The sequence below is a fragment of the Sorex araneus genome, chromosome 2, assembly GCF_027595985.1.
Source record: "Sorex araneus isolate mSorAra2 chromosome 2, mSorAra2.pri, whole genome shotgun sequence".
Taxonomy (NCBI): domain Eukaryota; kingdom Metazoa; phylum Chordata; class Mammalia; order Eulipotyphla; family Soricidae; genus Sorex; species Sorex araneus.
The window spans coordinates 292,906,257-292,920,552 of NC_073303.1; the positions used below are offsets into that span (position 1 = coordinate 292,906,257).

Here is a 14,296-nt window from a genome sequence, read left to right on the forward strand (position 1 = left end):
CACTTATTATAATCACCCCAAGCTCTATCCATCTTGTTCCAAAATGCACATTTTCATCTTTTTCGTGGCAGAGTAATATACATTTGGTATATACAGAGTCCTTTATCCAGTCATCTGTTGATTGGCCTTCAAGTTAATTTCATATTTTGGCTATTGTGAATAATACTGCAATGAACATGGGGATGAACATATCTTTTCTTTTTCCTTTTTTCTTTTTTTGCTTTTTGTGTCACACCTGGCAATGCTCAGGGGTTACTCCTGGATCGACACTCAGGAATTACTCCTGGCGGTGCTCGGAGGACCATTTGTGATGCTGGGATTCGAACCTGGGTCAGCCGAATGCAAGGCAAATGCCCTACCCGCTGTGCTATCGCTACAGCCCAGAAATATCTTTTCAAAGCAGAATTTTCATTCTGCGGATATCTAGGAGAGCTATTACTAGATCATGTAGAATTTCCATCTTTTCTTTTTTAAGGTTTTTGTCATACTAGTTTCCTCTATCCTAATTTGGCATTTATTGACTTCTGTTTTAATTATTATTATTTTATCTTCTAACTTTTGATTTTGCTCTCCCTCATTTTTCTGATATTTTTAGAAACATATTTAAATTTGATTCTTTTTATTTAGTACTAGTCTTGTCTTTTGAGGCAGGACTGTAATGTTATAAACTTCCCTCTGTTTATTTGTTGTGGTAGTGGGGAGGGCTGGTGTTAGTTCACACCCAGCTGTGCTCAGAGTTTACTCCTAGCTCTGTCCTCGGGGTCACTTCTGCTCTTCTGCCAGTGCTTGGGGGACCATTTGTGGTGCCAAGGATTGAACCCAGTTTGACTGTGTGCAAAGCAAACATGCTAACCACTGTTTTATCTCTCCAGTCAGTCCCTCTGGCACTTGAACAATGAGCTGAGCCCTGTTGATTGGGAATTGTGTCCAGGTCACCCCCTCCTCCAATTTAGGGTCAGAGAGAGCTCAGTGAACTGCACATGTGCTTTGCATGCAGGAGGCACAGCTTGAATCTCCAGCATCACTTGGTCCCCCACGCACAGAGCCAGGAGAATACCTGAGCACCACTTTGGTGAGAATCCTGTATAAATAAGCTAATTTAGCTGCTCGTATATGGTCATTTGGCTGAACAGAACTGATGTATTGATTTGAAAGAGATTCCACAAATATATCTAATTTACATTAAATACATATGCCTTAAAAAAATCTAAGTTGTGGGACCATAATGATACTGATGTGTGTAGGGCATTTGCCTTGCACACGGCTGAGCCAGGCTCATACTCCAGCATCTTATATGGTCCCCTGAGCACTGCCAGGAGTGATTCCTGAGAGCATAGCCAGGTGTAACCCAAAGACCTGCCTCCCCCACCACCAAAAAAAACCCAAAACAAAACCCTAAGTTGTAAGAAGCTATTGTCTTGATTTTAAACAATGGTTTCCAAAGTTTACTTGCAGGGCTTGCTGAAACATAAATTGTAGGATCCCACTTTTTTTTTGAGTCAGTGCATCTGGGGTGCGGTCCAAGAATTTGTATTTCTAACAAGCTGCTGGGTGATTCTGGTGCCGGTTCTGTGGGCTTCACCTTGAGATGCGTCAATGTACAGAGAACAAGGGGAAGGATGAGGATAGCGTTCTTAAGATAGCTTGCTTTAAGTTTGACTTTAAAAATATTTTTAATTAAAACACTATGATTTACAGAGTTGTTCATAATGCAGTTGTTTGAGGCAGCAGTGTTCCGACACCAATCCCGTCACCAATGTGACCTTCCCTCCCCAATATCTTCAGTCGCTGTCCCCGCCTCCAGCCTTCCCCTTTAGCAGACACATAACAAATTTACCTCATATTGCTTGCTCCAACAAAACTCAAAGGAATGGAAAATGGAATTATCAGAAAATAAATCAATAAAAGTCAATTTGTGATGATTGATTGCTGTATGGTTTTAGCCTGAGCTAGTTTGACTTATCTTCCAGACCTGAGGTCTCTTTAGCTCTCTGCTAAATAGAGATTGGCCCAAGGACAAGGAGGATTCGGGCTGCTTTTAGTGAAGCTCGCGCCTGCATGCAAGGGAAGCAGCCAGCATAGGTGCTCATCTTCAGGTGAGGGAGAGTCAGTGAAGGGTCCACATCCCGCCCCAGCTTGGCACAAGCTGCTTCCGTCTGGCAGTCTTCTGTGGAGTTACTCTTTCTGGTCGACATCCCATTTCTGCCTTTCTGACTGCTCGAAGGTGATAGCAGAGTCTTCTCTTTTGAGGTATTAGCGCGGAGCTGCAAAGGGCTGCAAAGTTTAAGCGTGTTTTGTGTTCTGGTAAGGTTGGGGTCCCAGACATAGCTTGTATTCTACCTCAGTTACAGCTGACACGTAAACACCACCAGCAGTCTCAAAGATAGGAGGGAACCTGGGGACACCGGTGCTAGGAAGTGTACCAAGTGGAGGAATGGGTGTTGGAATACTGTATGGCTGAAACCCAATCATGAATGGCTTTGCAATGCTCTATTCCACAATGATTCAATAAAAAAGTTTGTTTGTTTGTTTGTTTGTTTTTAAAAAAGATATCGCAAATCGGTTCTAAAAGACATAGTTGGAAGCCATACGTATGGGGCCAGAGAGATAGCACAGGGTCTAGACTCATCCTTTGCCTGCTGCTGGCCCTGTTTCCACCCTGTTTTGATGGCTGGCATGGGGTGGTCTCCTGAACATTGCAGGGTGTGGCCCTGGAGACTCCTGAACTGCTGGGGTGGTTCCTGGGTCCCTGAGCCCCATCCTGGGGCTTTGTATGGAACCACTGATGTGGTTGGCTGAAAACCACAGGGAGTGGAACCTAAGATTCCCTCAGGCACTATTTGGGGGGTTCCCGCACCCCCTCCCCCAAATAGACCAGGGCCTGGAGATATAATCCAGTGGGTAAGGCACTTGCCTCGCTTTCAGCTTGTTCCCCTGCACTCCGTACGGTCCCCTGAGCGCAACCAGGAGTGATCCCTGAGCACAGAGCCAGGAGTAAGTCTGAGCACTGCGGGGTGTAGCCCCAAAACAAAAAGAAAGAAATAATGTTGTATAATAAAAGATTCTGTGCTGGGGATATGGCTCAAGTAGGTGCTAGGTTTGATCCCTAGCATGGCATTATCCCTCCCCCGCCTCATGTTTGTCCTGGTGATCCCTAAGCACTGACTGGTGTGGTCACCACAGCAGGAAACAATGATAAAAACCCATCAATTTGGGTGCATATGCTGCCTGAGCCCCTGTGCTGCTTGTGCCCTCGTGGCCGAGCACATGTGTCGCCCACATCTCCCCCCTTGAGATGTGTACTCTCATACTTTCGTGTCCAGTGCTAGGATGTGTGTAGAGCTTCCTCCACCCTTGGAGAAGCCCGTGTTCTCTCTTGAGCGCATTATTCTTACTATTCTCTCTCCCACTTATCCCTTCCTCCTTCCCTAAATAAAATCTGTTTACTTCACTGCTAAAAAAAAAAAAAAACCATCAATTTGGTAGTGGGTGTGGTCTGGGTCATACATATATGACAATGTGAAACTGTACTCCTATAACTTACAGTGTAATATATACTATGGTTAAATCTCTGCAATTTTCATTAACTAGAAAAAGGGGTAACTTTAAAAAAAATTTCTATCGAATATTTTATTTTTTAAAGTTATGTAGTTTAGGTAATATGTTTACAATATTTTTTTTAAAAAAAACTTAGGAGTACTGTTATTTATTCAGCCGTTGATTAAGCTGATTGAATTGGGCATGAATTCCACATTACTTTAAAAAAAATTTTTTTTCTTTTTGGGTCACACCCGGCAATGCACAGGGGTCACTCCTGGCTCTGCACTCAGGAATTACCCCTGGTGGTGCTCAGGGAACCATATGGGATGCTGGGAATCAAACCCGGGTCGGCCTTAAGCAAGGCAAATGCCCTACCCGCTGTGCTATCACTCTAGGCCCTAAAATTTTTTTAAATTGAATATTCATGAGACAGACCATTACAAACCTGTTCATAATTGGGTTTCAATCCTACAATTATCCAGCACCCATCCCTCCACCAGTGTGCATTTCCCACCACCAATGTCCCCTCTCTCCCTACCACCATCCCCAACACCCCACCCTCTGACCCCCAGCCTCCCTCTATCGAAGGCATTTTCCCTTCCTACTCTCTCTCCTTTCCCTTTTGTGCATTAAATATGTTTACAATGGTTTTGATGTTAAGAATTTTTATGAAAAGGGTGACTTTTACAGTATATAAATTGCATCTCAATTTAAAAAACAAGATGTCAGCATTCCTTTATCCCACTTGTGAAAATAATGTCATTCATTCAGACTCAGCTCTCCTCCACCTCTCTTCCACCCGAACTGCTAAAATGTCTTTAAAAATTAGCCAGAGAAACAGGTTGAAAATCACTCTTGTGGATGAGAGACAGAGCACAGTGGGCAGGGCACTTGGCCTTCCATGCCGCAGACCCTAATTTGACCCCCCAGTACGGTCTCCTTTGCCCCACCAGGAGTGATCCCTGAGCACAGATCAGGCTCTGCGAGTGTGACCCCCCCCCCCAAGCCAGACAACAATAGCAAAAAACAACAAACCAATCCCCCTCTTAATTTCATTTCTGTATCTGATAGGGCTGGAGCAATAACACAGCGAGTAGGGCGTTTGCCTTGCAAGAGGCCGACCCAGGCTCGATTCCTCCGCCCCTCTCAGACAGCCTGGCAAGCTACCGAGAGTATCCTGCCCGCACGGCAGAGCCTGGCAAGCTACCATGGCATATTCGATATGCCAAAAAGAGTAACAAGAAGTCTCACAATGGAGACATTACTGGTGCTCGCTCGAGCAAATCTGTGAGCAACGTGATGACAGTGATACAGTGACACAGTGATCTGATGGGAAAGGAGAGAAGGAAGGGGGATTTCCAGTGACCAGCGCTGCAAGCAGCTAAGGGTGGGAGGGGATAGTAGGAGTGTAGCTGTGTCTAAAACTGGGGTGTGGGACCTAGCTGCAAATTTCCCTACAGACTTAAAGGCATCCTGGAGACTAGACTGTGGACGTTCATGAGCTTCATGTTTCTTAATGCTCTGGTTCTGTGAAGTCCCTCAGATTATGGACCTGAGTATCATAAACGAGCACCCCCACTCCCCCGCAAAGGGCTGGGCCATAGCTGATTGCTCTGGCGGAACGGGAGAGGGAAGGGTCCCCCTGCACAGAGGTTCTTTCTGGCCCGCAACTCGCTGGTTCCCACACTGAGCGAGCTTGCCCAGCTCCCACCTGCATGCTTCTGGCATGAGGCTGTGAAGTGTGCTCTGTGATTCAAAGATGGGCACGGGAGACGTCCAGCTGGGCGTTCTGTGCATGTAATGAGCCCTGCCGCAGAGAACTGGGGCTGCGTGCAGCCCTTGGAAGCCGGCCTTTGAAAGGCCTGGGTTGGGATGTGTTCCTTTGGAGTGGGGGCCTTTAAAGCCATCACAGTGGTCTCATCTTTCATTTCATCTTTTTTCAGTGTTTTGCTTTTTGTAATGTCTGTCCTCTCTGTGAACTGTTTTTCTTTTCTTTAAATTTAAGTTTTGGAGCCCCACTTTTTTTTTTTTTGGCTTTTTTGGGTCACATTTGGCTATGCTCAGAGGTTACTCCTGGCTCTGCACTCAGGAATTACTCCTGGTGGTGCTCAGGGGACCATATGGGATGCTGGGAATCGAACCTGGGTTGGCCGTGTGCAAGGCAAATGCCCTGCTCACTGTACTATTGCTCCAGTCCCAACCCACTTTTTTTTTTTTAATTTAAGTTTTGGGGCAGTGCTCAGGGAACCATATGCGGTGCCTGGAACTAGGGTCTATGGCATGCAGAGCAAGCCCCCTAACCCGTGGATGAGCTCTCTAATCCTAATGACTCCGATTTCTGGGCTGGAGAGATATAGCACAACGGGTAAGGGGCTTGCCTTGCACACGACTGACCCAGGTTTGATTCCCTACACCCCGTATGGTCCCCGAGCACTGCCAGGAGTGATCCCTGAGCACACAGCCGGGAATAAACCGGGTATGGCACAAAACGAAATATTAAGATCTCTGGATTTGTGTGTGTATGTGGGGGAAGGGAGTGGATTCGGGGCCCACACCTGGTGGGTCTCAGGCCTTTCTCCTGGCTCTGTGCTTAAGGATCGTACCTGGAAGGGCTCAGGGGACCTTATGGGATGCTGGGATCAAACAGGTTTGCTGTGTGCAAGGTAAGTGCCTCCAACCCTGTTTTATCTCACTGGCTCTCTGTGATTCCTTCTCCCTCCTTGTGTCTCAGGAGCTGAGTGGCCTCGTCTTCCAACAGCTTACGCACATGAGGAAGCTGAGTTTCCTTTTCATGGCCCACCCAGAGGGTTGGGGGGGCAGTGATCCTGGGGAGGGGGCTGGGGTCCTGTGTGTCCCTGCAGAACGTCTGGGGCAGGCGCGGATCCAGCAGGCCAGAATGGGAGATAGGCGAGGTCTGCCTGCCGGTCACATGAGCCTGTTTCTGTGCGTTGTGTTGTCCCGTCAGGCCTCATGTGTGGCAGGGAGAATCTCTTTCTTGGCAGTTTCTCAGGAAAAAAGAGTGGAAGTAATTGCTACTTCCCTTCCTTTAGGAATTCAGTGATTTAGGACTGGAGAGATAATATACAGGGGCTAAGGTACTTGCCTTGCACAAGCTGATTTGTTCAACACGGTTCCTGATACAGAGCTGAGAGTAACTTCTGCACATCACTGGGTGTAACCCCCCCACACACACACATACACACACTCTCTTCTCCCACAAATCACACCTTGCCGTGTGCAAGGTAGGTGCCTCCGACCCTGTGATTTACTTGTATTTGTAATAAAAACTTGTTTTTTTCCCCTCTGCCTTAGAAAAGCTTGGAGAATTAGCAAATGTGGCTAGGAAAAAAATTAAGTGCTAAGTATAAGTAGACCACTAATTTGTTTTCTCTTGGGGCTTATCCTGGGCGGCTGGCCTGGCTCCCAGAAGGGCCCTGCTTACTCTGGGGGTTCAGCGGAGGTATTACTGAGTTACTGAGTATGCTGGAAATACTTTGAGAACATCCTACCCGGGGTCCTCAGCGCAAATGTTTGGACCTCTTGTGTAGCCATCCATAGAGGAGCGGGCTAACAGTCCCTGCAGCAGCCGCCGGAGGTATAGGAAAGCGCCTCTGCACAGCCCACCCTGCACCCAGCCCCCAGCCTGCATGTGGATGGGGGTGGCTTGTCCCTGGCAATCCAGGCGAGCGAGTGGGGGCTCCTACAATGACCATCGATAGTCAGAGGGGCTCTGAGTATGGCCCCCAGAGGAAGGAGTTGTGCTGATCAGTAATAATTACGGCACCTTATTAAGAAGGCTTTCCTCCTCCTTCTCTTCTTCCTCCTCTTTCTTTTTCCTTCTTCCTTCTTCTTCTTCCTTCTCTTCCTCCTCCTCCTTCTCCTTGCCAGGAGCTGTAGCTATCATTGATACAGTGGCCCACTTAACTCAGCTCTTGGATCTCCCAGGCTCAACCTCAAAATCAAGTGTTGAGCATCTGTAGAGCTTCTACCGGGGGCCAAGGCACTTGCATTGCACCAGGCTGACCTGGGCTCTATCCCCTTCTGAGCACAGAGCCAAGAGTAAGCCTGAACACCGCCATATGTGGTGCCCTCCTCCCACCAAAAAATAACAACAAAAATTTTTTAAAAAAAGAAAAAGAAAAAAAACCCCTATGATCAAGCTTTTTTTTTTTAAAGATTGGGGGTTCAGGGGCCACTCTGGTGCTGGGTGAACCTGCAGTGCCAGAGATTGAACCTGGGGTTCCCAGTGCAAACTGTATTCCAGCCCTTGGAGCTGTCTCTCATGAGTCAGTTTGATTTTCGGGGCTCCCCTCTTCCTCCCAACAGTGCTCTGGGGTCGGGGGACCACACCAGGCGAGGTACCCTCCAGCTGCGTGAGTGAAGTTTCAGCACTCAGGCCAGGCTGTTCTGGGGACAAGGGGGTGCCCTTAAAGATGGTGCCGCTGGGGATCAAACCCAGGGCCTCACACATGCGAAGCGAGTTCCTTCCTACGCACACCCACCCGGTCCTCCCTGGAAGATTCTTGGTGATGAGCAGCATGTGGTCCCTGCTCCAAGGACTGCAGGGACCACAGGACCCGGGCATCTGGACTTCGCAACTTCCCCAGTCACCCTGCCAGGTACTGGGGTATTGAGAACCCACCCAGTGGGACTGAGGAGGTGTCAAAAGACCAACAATCCAGCCTTAAGATCCCTTGACACCCGAGGTAATTTTGGTTAGGTTTTGTGGTTTGTGTGTGTGTGTGTGTGTGTGTGTGTGTGGTGCTGGGGATCAAACCCAGAGCCACACATAGGCATTGCCTTATGCTCTCCTGCCGAGCTACAACCTCAGCCCCATTCAGATGCAGTGACGCTGCTTTGTAAGCTCTTGGAGCTTTTGTGACTACCTCCCTGTCTTGGCCACAGTCCTGATGCTTGGGTCTCTTTCTTGGACTTTGTGGCCCTCCACACAACTGCGCTGTGTGCTTTTGTCTTCCTTTCTTCTCCAGCAGGGAGTTACATGCATTGTCATCCCTGGAAGAGTCCCCTTCCTCCTCTGCTGAGCTTGCCTTCCCCTGAAAGGAGCGTTAGGCTGTTCCCTGAACAAGGCAGTTGAGCGGGTAATTGGTAGGTACCTGGTGGGTTAGTGTTTGTGTTTTCACAACAGCAGTCCTTGGAGCAGGGACCACATGCTGCTCATCACCAGCTTCCCATTCCTGGCTCCTAGCATGAACTTAAAAATGCATTCTTTCCCATTTTACGTAGCAATTGAGCTTCCTTATTAAACAAAATAATAAAAGCTTATATGGTTTTATAAGATTATATGGTGCCTTTCAGGCACTCTGCCACCTTGCTTGTTGTTCATCAAATGTAACTATTTTGTAGGGGCTGGAGTAATAGTACAGTGGGAAGGGCAATCGCCTTGAAGCTTACCAACCCACATTTGATCTCCAACTCCAAATACAGTCCTTGGAGCCCGCCAGGAGTGACCTCTGAGCACAGAGCCAGGAGTAAGCCCTGAGTGCAGTCCACTGTGGCCCTAAAACAAAACAAAACAGAACAAAAAATTCTAACTGCCTTGCATACACTAAAGCCAGATAGCCTCTCCTGCAGGTGTAATTTAGTTTGGTTTTGTGGGGGGTGTGTGTGTGTGTGTGTGTGTGTGTGTGTGTGTGTGTGTGTGTGGTGCTGGGGATCAAACCCAGCATAGATACTGCCTTATGCTGTACTGCCGAGCCATTGCCCCATTCAGATGTAGTGAAACTGCCTTATAAGTCCTCGAAGGTTCTCTGATTAACCCGGGCTTACATATCTGACCCCTCTCGGAGAGCCTGGCAAGCTACCAAGAGTATCGCACCCGGTGGCAGAGCCTGGCAAGCTACCCGTGTGTATTGGATATGGCAAAAACAGTAACAATAAGTCTCTCAATGAAAGACGTTACTGGTGCCCGCTCGAACAAATCACAAATCGGTGAGCAACGGGATGACAGTGATACAGTGATACATATCTGAAACAGTGCTTCTCTGGGCTGAAGGATGGGGCTCTCCAGGGGTGTCAGGGGGCCTGGGGTCCCAACCAGCATTTCTTGTCCAGCTGGCCTGGGGGTTCAGTTCTTGGATGTGCTCCAGCTCTGTGGTTCTGGGGATTCCTGGGCCACTCAGGTGGTGCTGGGGGCCTCCAGGGCTGCACTGGGTGATGTGGGGGGACACTGTGGTACCAGGAATCAAACCCAGGCCAGGCACACGCTAGGCCTGTTTACAGGCGCCATTGTCTCTCGCCCCTCGGCTTCCTTTCCCAAGACATGATAGCACTTTTCGGAAATCAGCTTTATAATTTGTTACACGAGTTGTTTCAGTCTGCGCAAGCTTTAGAATTATAATATGGAATTATTTTTTAAAAATAGACCCATAACAGGTTCTGATGAGAAATTCATATATAGTATGTATGAATAGTACTCATTTTTATGTCATGGAGCGTGAGGCCTCTTGAAGATAAGGCTTTAATTTTATGTCCTTCCATACCGTGTAATCGCTATCTTCTTGTAGGTCTTGTAGGCTTTGGTTCCCTCCCTGTGTCCTTTCCTGTGTGTGGCAGGGATCATGAGGAATCACGAGGACTTGATCGGGGGTCAGATTTCAGGCTGCAGTGCTCTCTGGTGCTCGCCAGGGGGCACACTCTCTCTTCAGGTGCCCTGTGTGCACAGGTCTCCCCTGGGGGCCTGGCTCTTTAGTTGTGCTATTAGCACATCTGGCAGTCAAGCTTGCCAGGGTTGCTGCAGTGCGCGCGCGCGCGCGTACACACACATACACACACACACACACACACACACACACACACACACACAGAGTGACTGTGTGCTAGTGGCACAGCAGAGCCACCAGGTGGGAGGCACCCAGAATATTCTTGCTCCTTACGCTTCCAAGGCAGGCACTAGGCATTGAACCATGTGCTGACCCCCGTGTCAATTTGATGACATTTCTTGGCTTTTCTTTGATAGTGCTGATGTGGCATTCTCTCCAGAGTTCTGCAGCTTCCCCCATAAGGCAATCTGAGGGTTTGCCCACCACTCCAAGAGGTTCCCCCCTGGCTGTCTGTAGCTTGCCCTCCCCCGTTCTCACTCCAGACAGCATCCATCTCCTGTCTCAACAGATCAGCTTTTCCCTGTAGGCATCTACGCTACAATGTGTCATCTATTGTATCTTTGGCATCTGGCATCTTCCAGTTCATCTCTATTGTTTCATGTACCTATAGTTTGTTGCTTTCTATTGTTAGATGCTGTTTGAGTATATGCTTCTATCATATTTTCTTTTTTTCTTTTCTCTTGCTGGGGACCCCAGACTAGAGTAATCAGGTTCTCTTAGGTGCATGTGAGACACTGGGGATGAAGATCAGGACCTCCCATTTGCATCACTAGTCAATGACTATGTCAGTGTTTTGCAGTTATTTCCAATAAGTTTGCTACAAATGTTCATATACAGGTTTTGTATGGACATACATTTTCATTTTTCTACTACTCTTAGGATTGAAATATATACGCCAAACAAATTTTCACTTAATGTTTTGTATTTGCAAAGTAAATAGTTTCATTTAGGAAGTAAGAGAGACAGAGAACCCCATCAAGAAAAGAATTACACACCCCAAAGTTGGGGTGTGGGTAATCCCCTAATGGAAGGTGTCTATATTTATGTTTTTAAGACACTGCCAGTTTCCCAAAATGGATTTGCTGCTTTATATTCTGACAAGCAGTTTGTGAATATTCTACTCTTCCTTATGCTTTAAAATTGATGTGTTTTATTATAGCAGTTCTAGTGACAGTAAAAATGTGACTGTATATCAAATTCCCTTCCGAACTCACCTGCTAAAAACCAAACCTCTTACAGTTTCTCTATGGGTGCTTCCATGGGTCAGGAAACTGGCATGTTGACTGGTATTCTAGTTTAGGGTGTCACGTAAGGCCCCGGTCAAGGAATTGCTTGGGGCTGTATTCCTCTCCTTCATAACCTGAAGCTTATCTGATTCAGACAGTAGATTCAGGTCCTTCTGCTCTGAGTGGTCATTTCCTCACTGACCAGTGTCAAGAAGGCTTCCTTCAGTTCTTTGTCTCTTGCCAAAAACGCCAAAAACGCAGGGCACATATGACAATTGGCTCCCATCAGAGTGAGTCAATGAGAGGGTGAGCAGGTCCAGACTGGGACTCTTGCAACAATCTTAGAAGTGACATCCCATTTCTTAAAGTCACCTACCACAGTCCTTGTGGTCTTACAATGTACTTTGCTAGTGACTGATGATGTTGAACATTGTTTCTCATGCTTGGTAATGTGTAAATCCTCTTTCTGTGAAGTATCCTCCCCCACACTTACGTAATAAAAATGTTGGGGCACAGAGTACAAGGATTTGCTTGGCCAAATCCGTTTTGATCCCTGAATGCTGAGTCTGGAGTAAGCCCTGAGCACCCCTACGAGTGACCCAGGAACAGAGCCAGGACTAAACCCTGAGCACTACCACGTATACCCTCCCAATATTGTAAATATTTCTATATTCTCAAGACAAATTCTTTATTAGAACTTTGATTTGCATAATATATTCTTTTCCTAGTTTGGGTAGCAAATGACCACAAGCTTAGCAGTTGAACACACAAACTTGTTTTAGGTATGAAGGGCTCAGAAGTGAGTCTGGGCTCTCACTGGATGAAAATGCCCGTGTCAGTAGCTACCCTCCTTTCTGGAAGCTGGGAGAGAATTCACTTCCTGCTCACTCTGGTCACTGATGGTTGGAATTCAGTACCTAGTGTTGCTGGACTTGAGGTCTCAAGTCTTGTCGATTGTAAACTGAAAACCCCCCTGAGCTCTTGGAAGCTACGGAATGCCACTTGGTTCTGGGACCTCCCCCGCCCAGCCTCCATTATTAGAGTCCCCATGTCCCCAGACTACTCCCCAAACAACAGCATTTCCTAGGCTGCAACTTTCCAGGTCTTTCTCATGAAATCCTTCACCACAGTGGGGAAAGGGGAAGGAAACTCTTCGGGACTCCTGTGGTTCGATGGGTAACTCCTGGCTAACACTCTCCTCTCCCTGTCTCCAGATGTATAACCTTAATCACGTGTGTAAGGTCCTTGTGACATCGACGGGAATATAGTCATAGGTTCTGAGGATTAGGGAGTGAAAGTCGGGAGGTTACAGGTTTTTCTGCCTACCAGACAAATATTTTCTTTCAGTCTATGGATTACCATTTCATCTTCTTAATGGTGTTCCTTGAAGCACAGACTTTCATTTTGATGAAATTCAATATATTGATTTTTCCCTTTTCATGCATGATGCTAAGAACACACTGGATAATCCAAGGTCACAAGATTTTTTTTAAAAAATAGTTTTAGCTCTTCGATTTATGAATCATTTGAAGGTAATGTTTATGTATGGTGCCAGGGAGGCATCTAAGTTGTTTGTTTTGGATGTAGATATTCAATTGATTCAGCACCATTTGCTGAAAAAAGCTCTTATTTTATTGAATTATTTTGGTGCCTGTGTAGAAGATCAATTGCCACTATTATAAAAATCTATTTGTGAATTCTCACTGCTCCTCCATGGATTTGTATGTCTCTCCCTGTACCAGACCACACTACTTGCTGCGTTAAAATTCTTATTTTGTTATTATTAAGAATGGGTTAACTTAAGTCATGACTATTTTCCTTTAACTCAATGTATTATTATTTAACCTATTATAAAATTGGCTTGGAAGATGCAACTTTTATGCCTAAATTAGAATTTCAAAATGATTTTTTGAATCTATTAAATTCTGTAAGTTACATGTTCACTGGTATTAGTATTACATTAAATGTCTTGATGAATACCATTTAGTTTTGTAATTTGAATTTGAAGTGGCGATTATTATTATTTATTGGGGCACTCAGAACAGGAGCAGCAGGAAAGGCTCAGAGAATAGTCAAGAAGAGACAACCCAGGGCTGGAGAGATAGCACAGTGGTAGGGCGTTCACCTTGCGTGGCCGACCCGGGTTCGATTCCTCCGTCTCTCTCAGAGAGCCTGGCAAGCTACCAGTGGAGTATTCGATATGCCAAAAAACAGTAAGAAGTCTCACAATGGAGAAGTTACTGGTGCCCATTTGAGCAAATCGATGAGCAACGGGATGACCGTGATACAGTGATACAGTGATTACCTTTGTATAAGTGACATTTCTAAAAATTGCATTGCTTCCACATTTCTTTCAGCTCAGTCTCTAGGATCCCGTAGAATTCGCAACAGACCCGTTCAGGATTTGCCCAACATGGACTCCATCTTCGCTGAGGCCATCGTGAAGATGCGGAAGCAGCACCCGGGGTGCCTTTCTCAGGAGACTTGTGTCCGAGCCGTCCAGGCAGCGGTACTCTATCCTTACGAGGAGGGCATCAAGAAAGAGGAGGAGCTGTTCATGTACCTCCGGGCCTCAGGCCAGGCTAGAGGCCTTCAGTACGCCTTCTTTGCTGAGAGGAATGCAAACAAGTGGTCCACCCCATCCGGAGCCTCCTGGAAAACATCGACAGCCCGACCCATCTCCTCAGTTGGTGTTCTCGGTAAGAGCAGGGGGTAAGCAGGCCCTTCCCAGTCTGCACAGGTCCGGTGCTACCCTTTACTTAGCAACTCCAGGCTTTGTGCTAAATTTATGAGCTATGAGAACTAACTTCTGTTCACCTCCACTCATGAAATATCATCCTCTGGTTTTAATTGTTTTTTTTTTAATTAAGATACCATTAGTTTACACGTCTGTATGTATTTTAGGTGGAC

The 14,296-nt window shown here is 46.7% G+C and overlaps 1 protein-coding gene across 1 annotated transcript in view; it reads left to right on the forward strand.

Annotated features, from left to right (window-relative positions):
- EHHADH (enoyl-CoA hydratase and 3-hydroxyacyl CoA dehydrogenase) overlaps positions 1 to 14,296 on the forward strand; it is a 54,630-nt gene that overhangs the window by 30,254 nt on the left and 10,080 nt on the right. Inside the window, exon 6 of the mRNA XM_004603037.2 lies at positions 13,744 to 14,085. Coding sequence (XP_004603094.2) covers positions 13,744 to 14,085 — 342 coding nt within the window. The remainder of the gene's footprint in view (positions 1 to 13,743; positions 14,086 to 14,296) is intronic.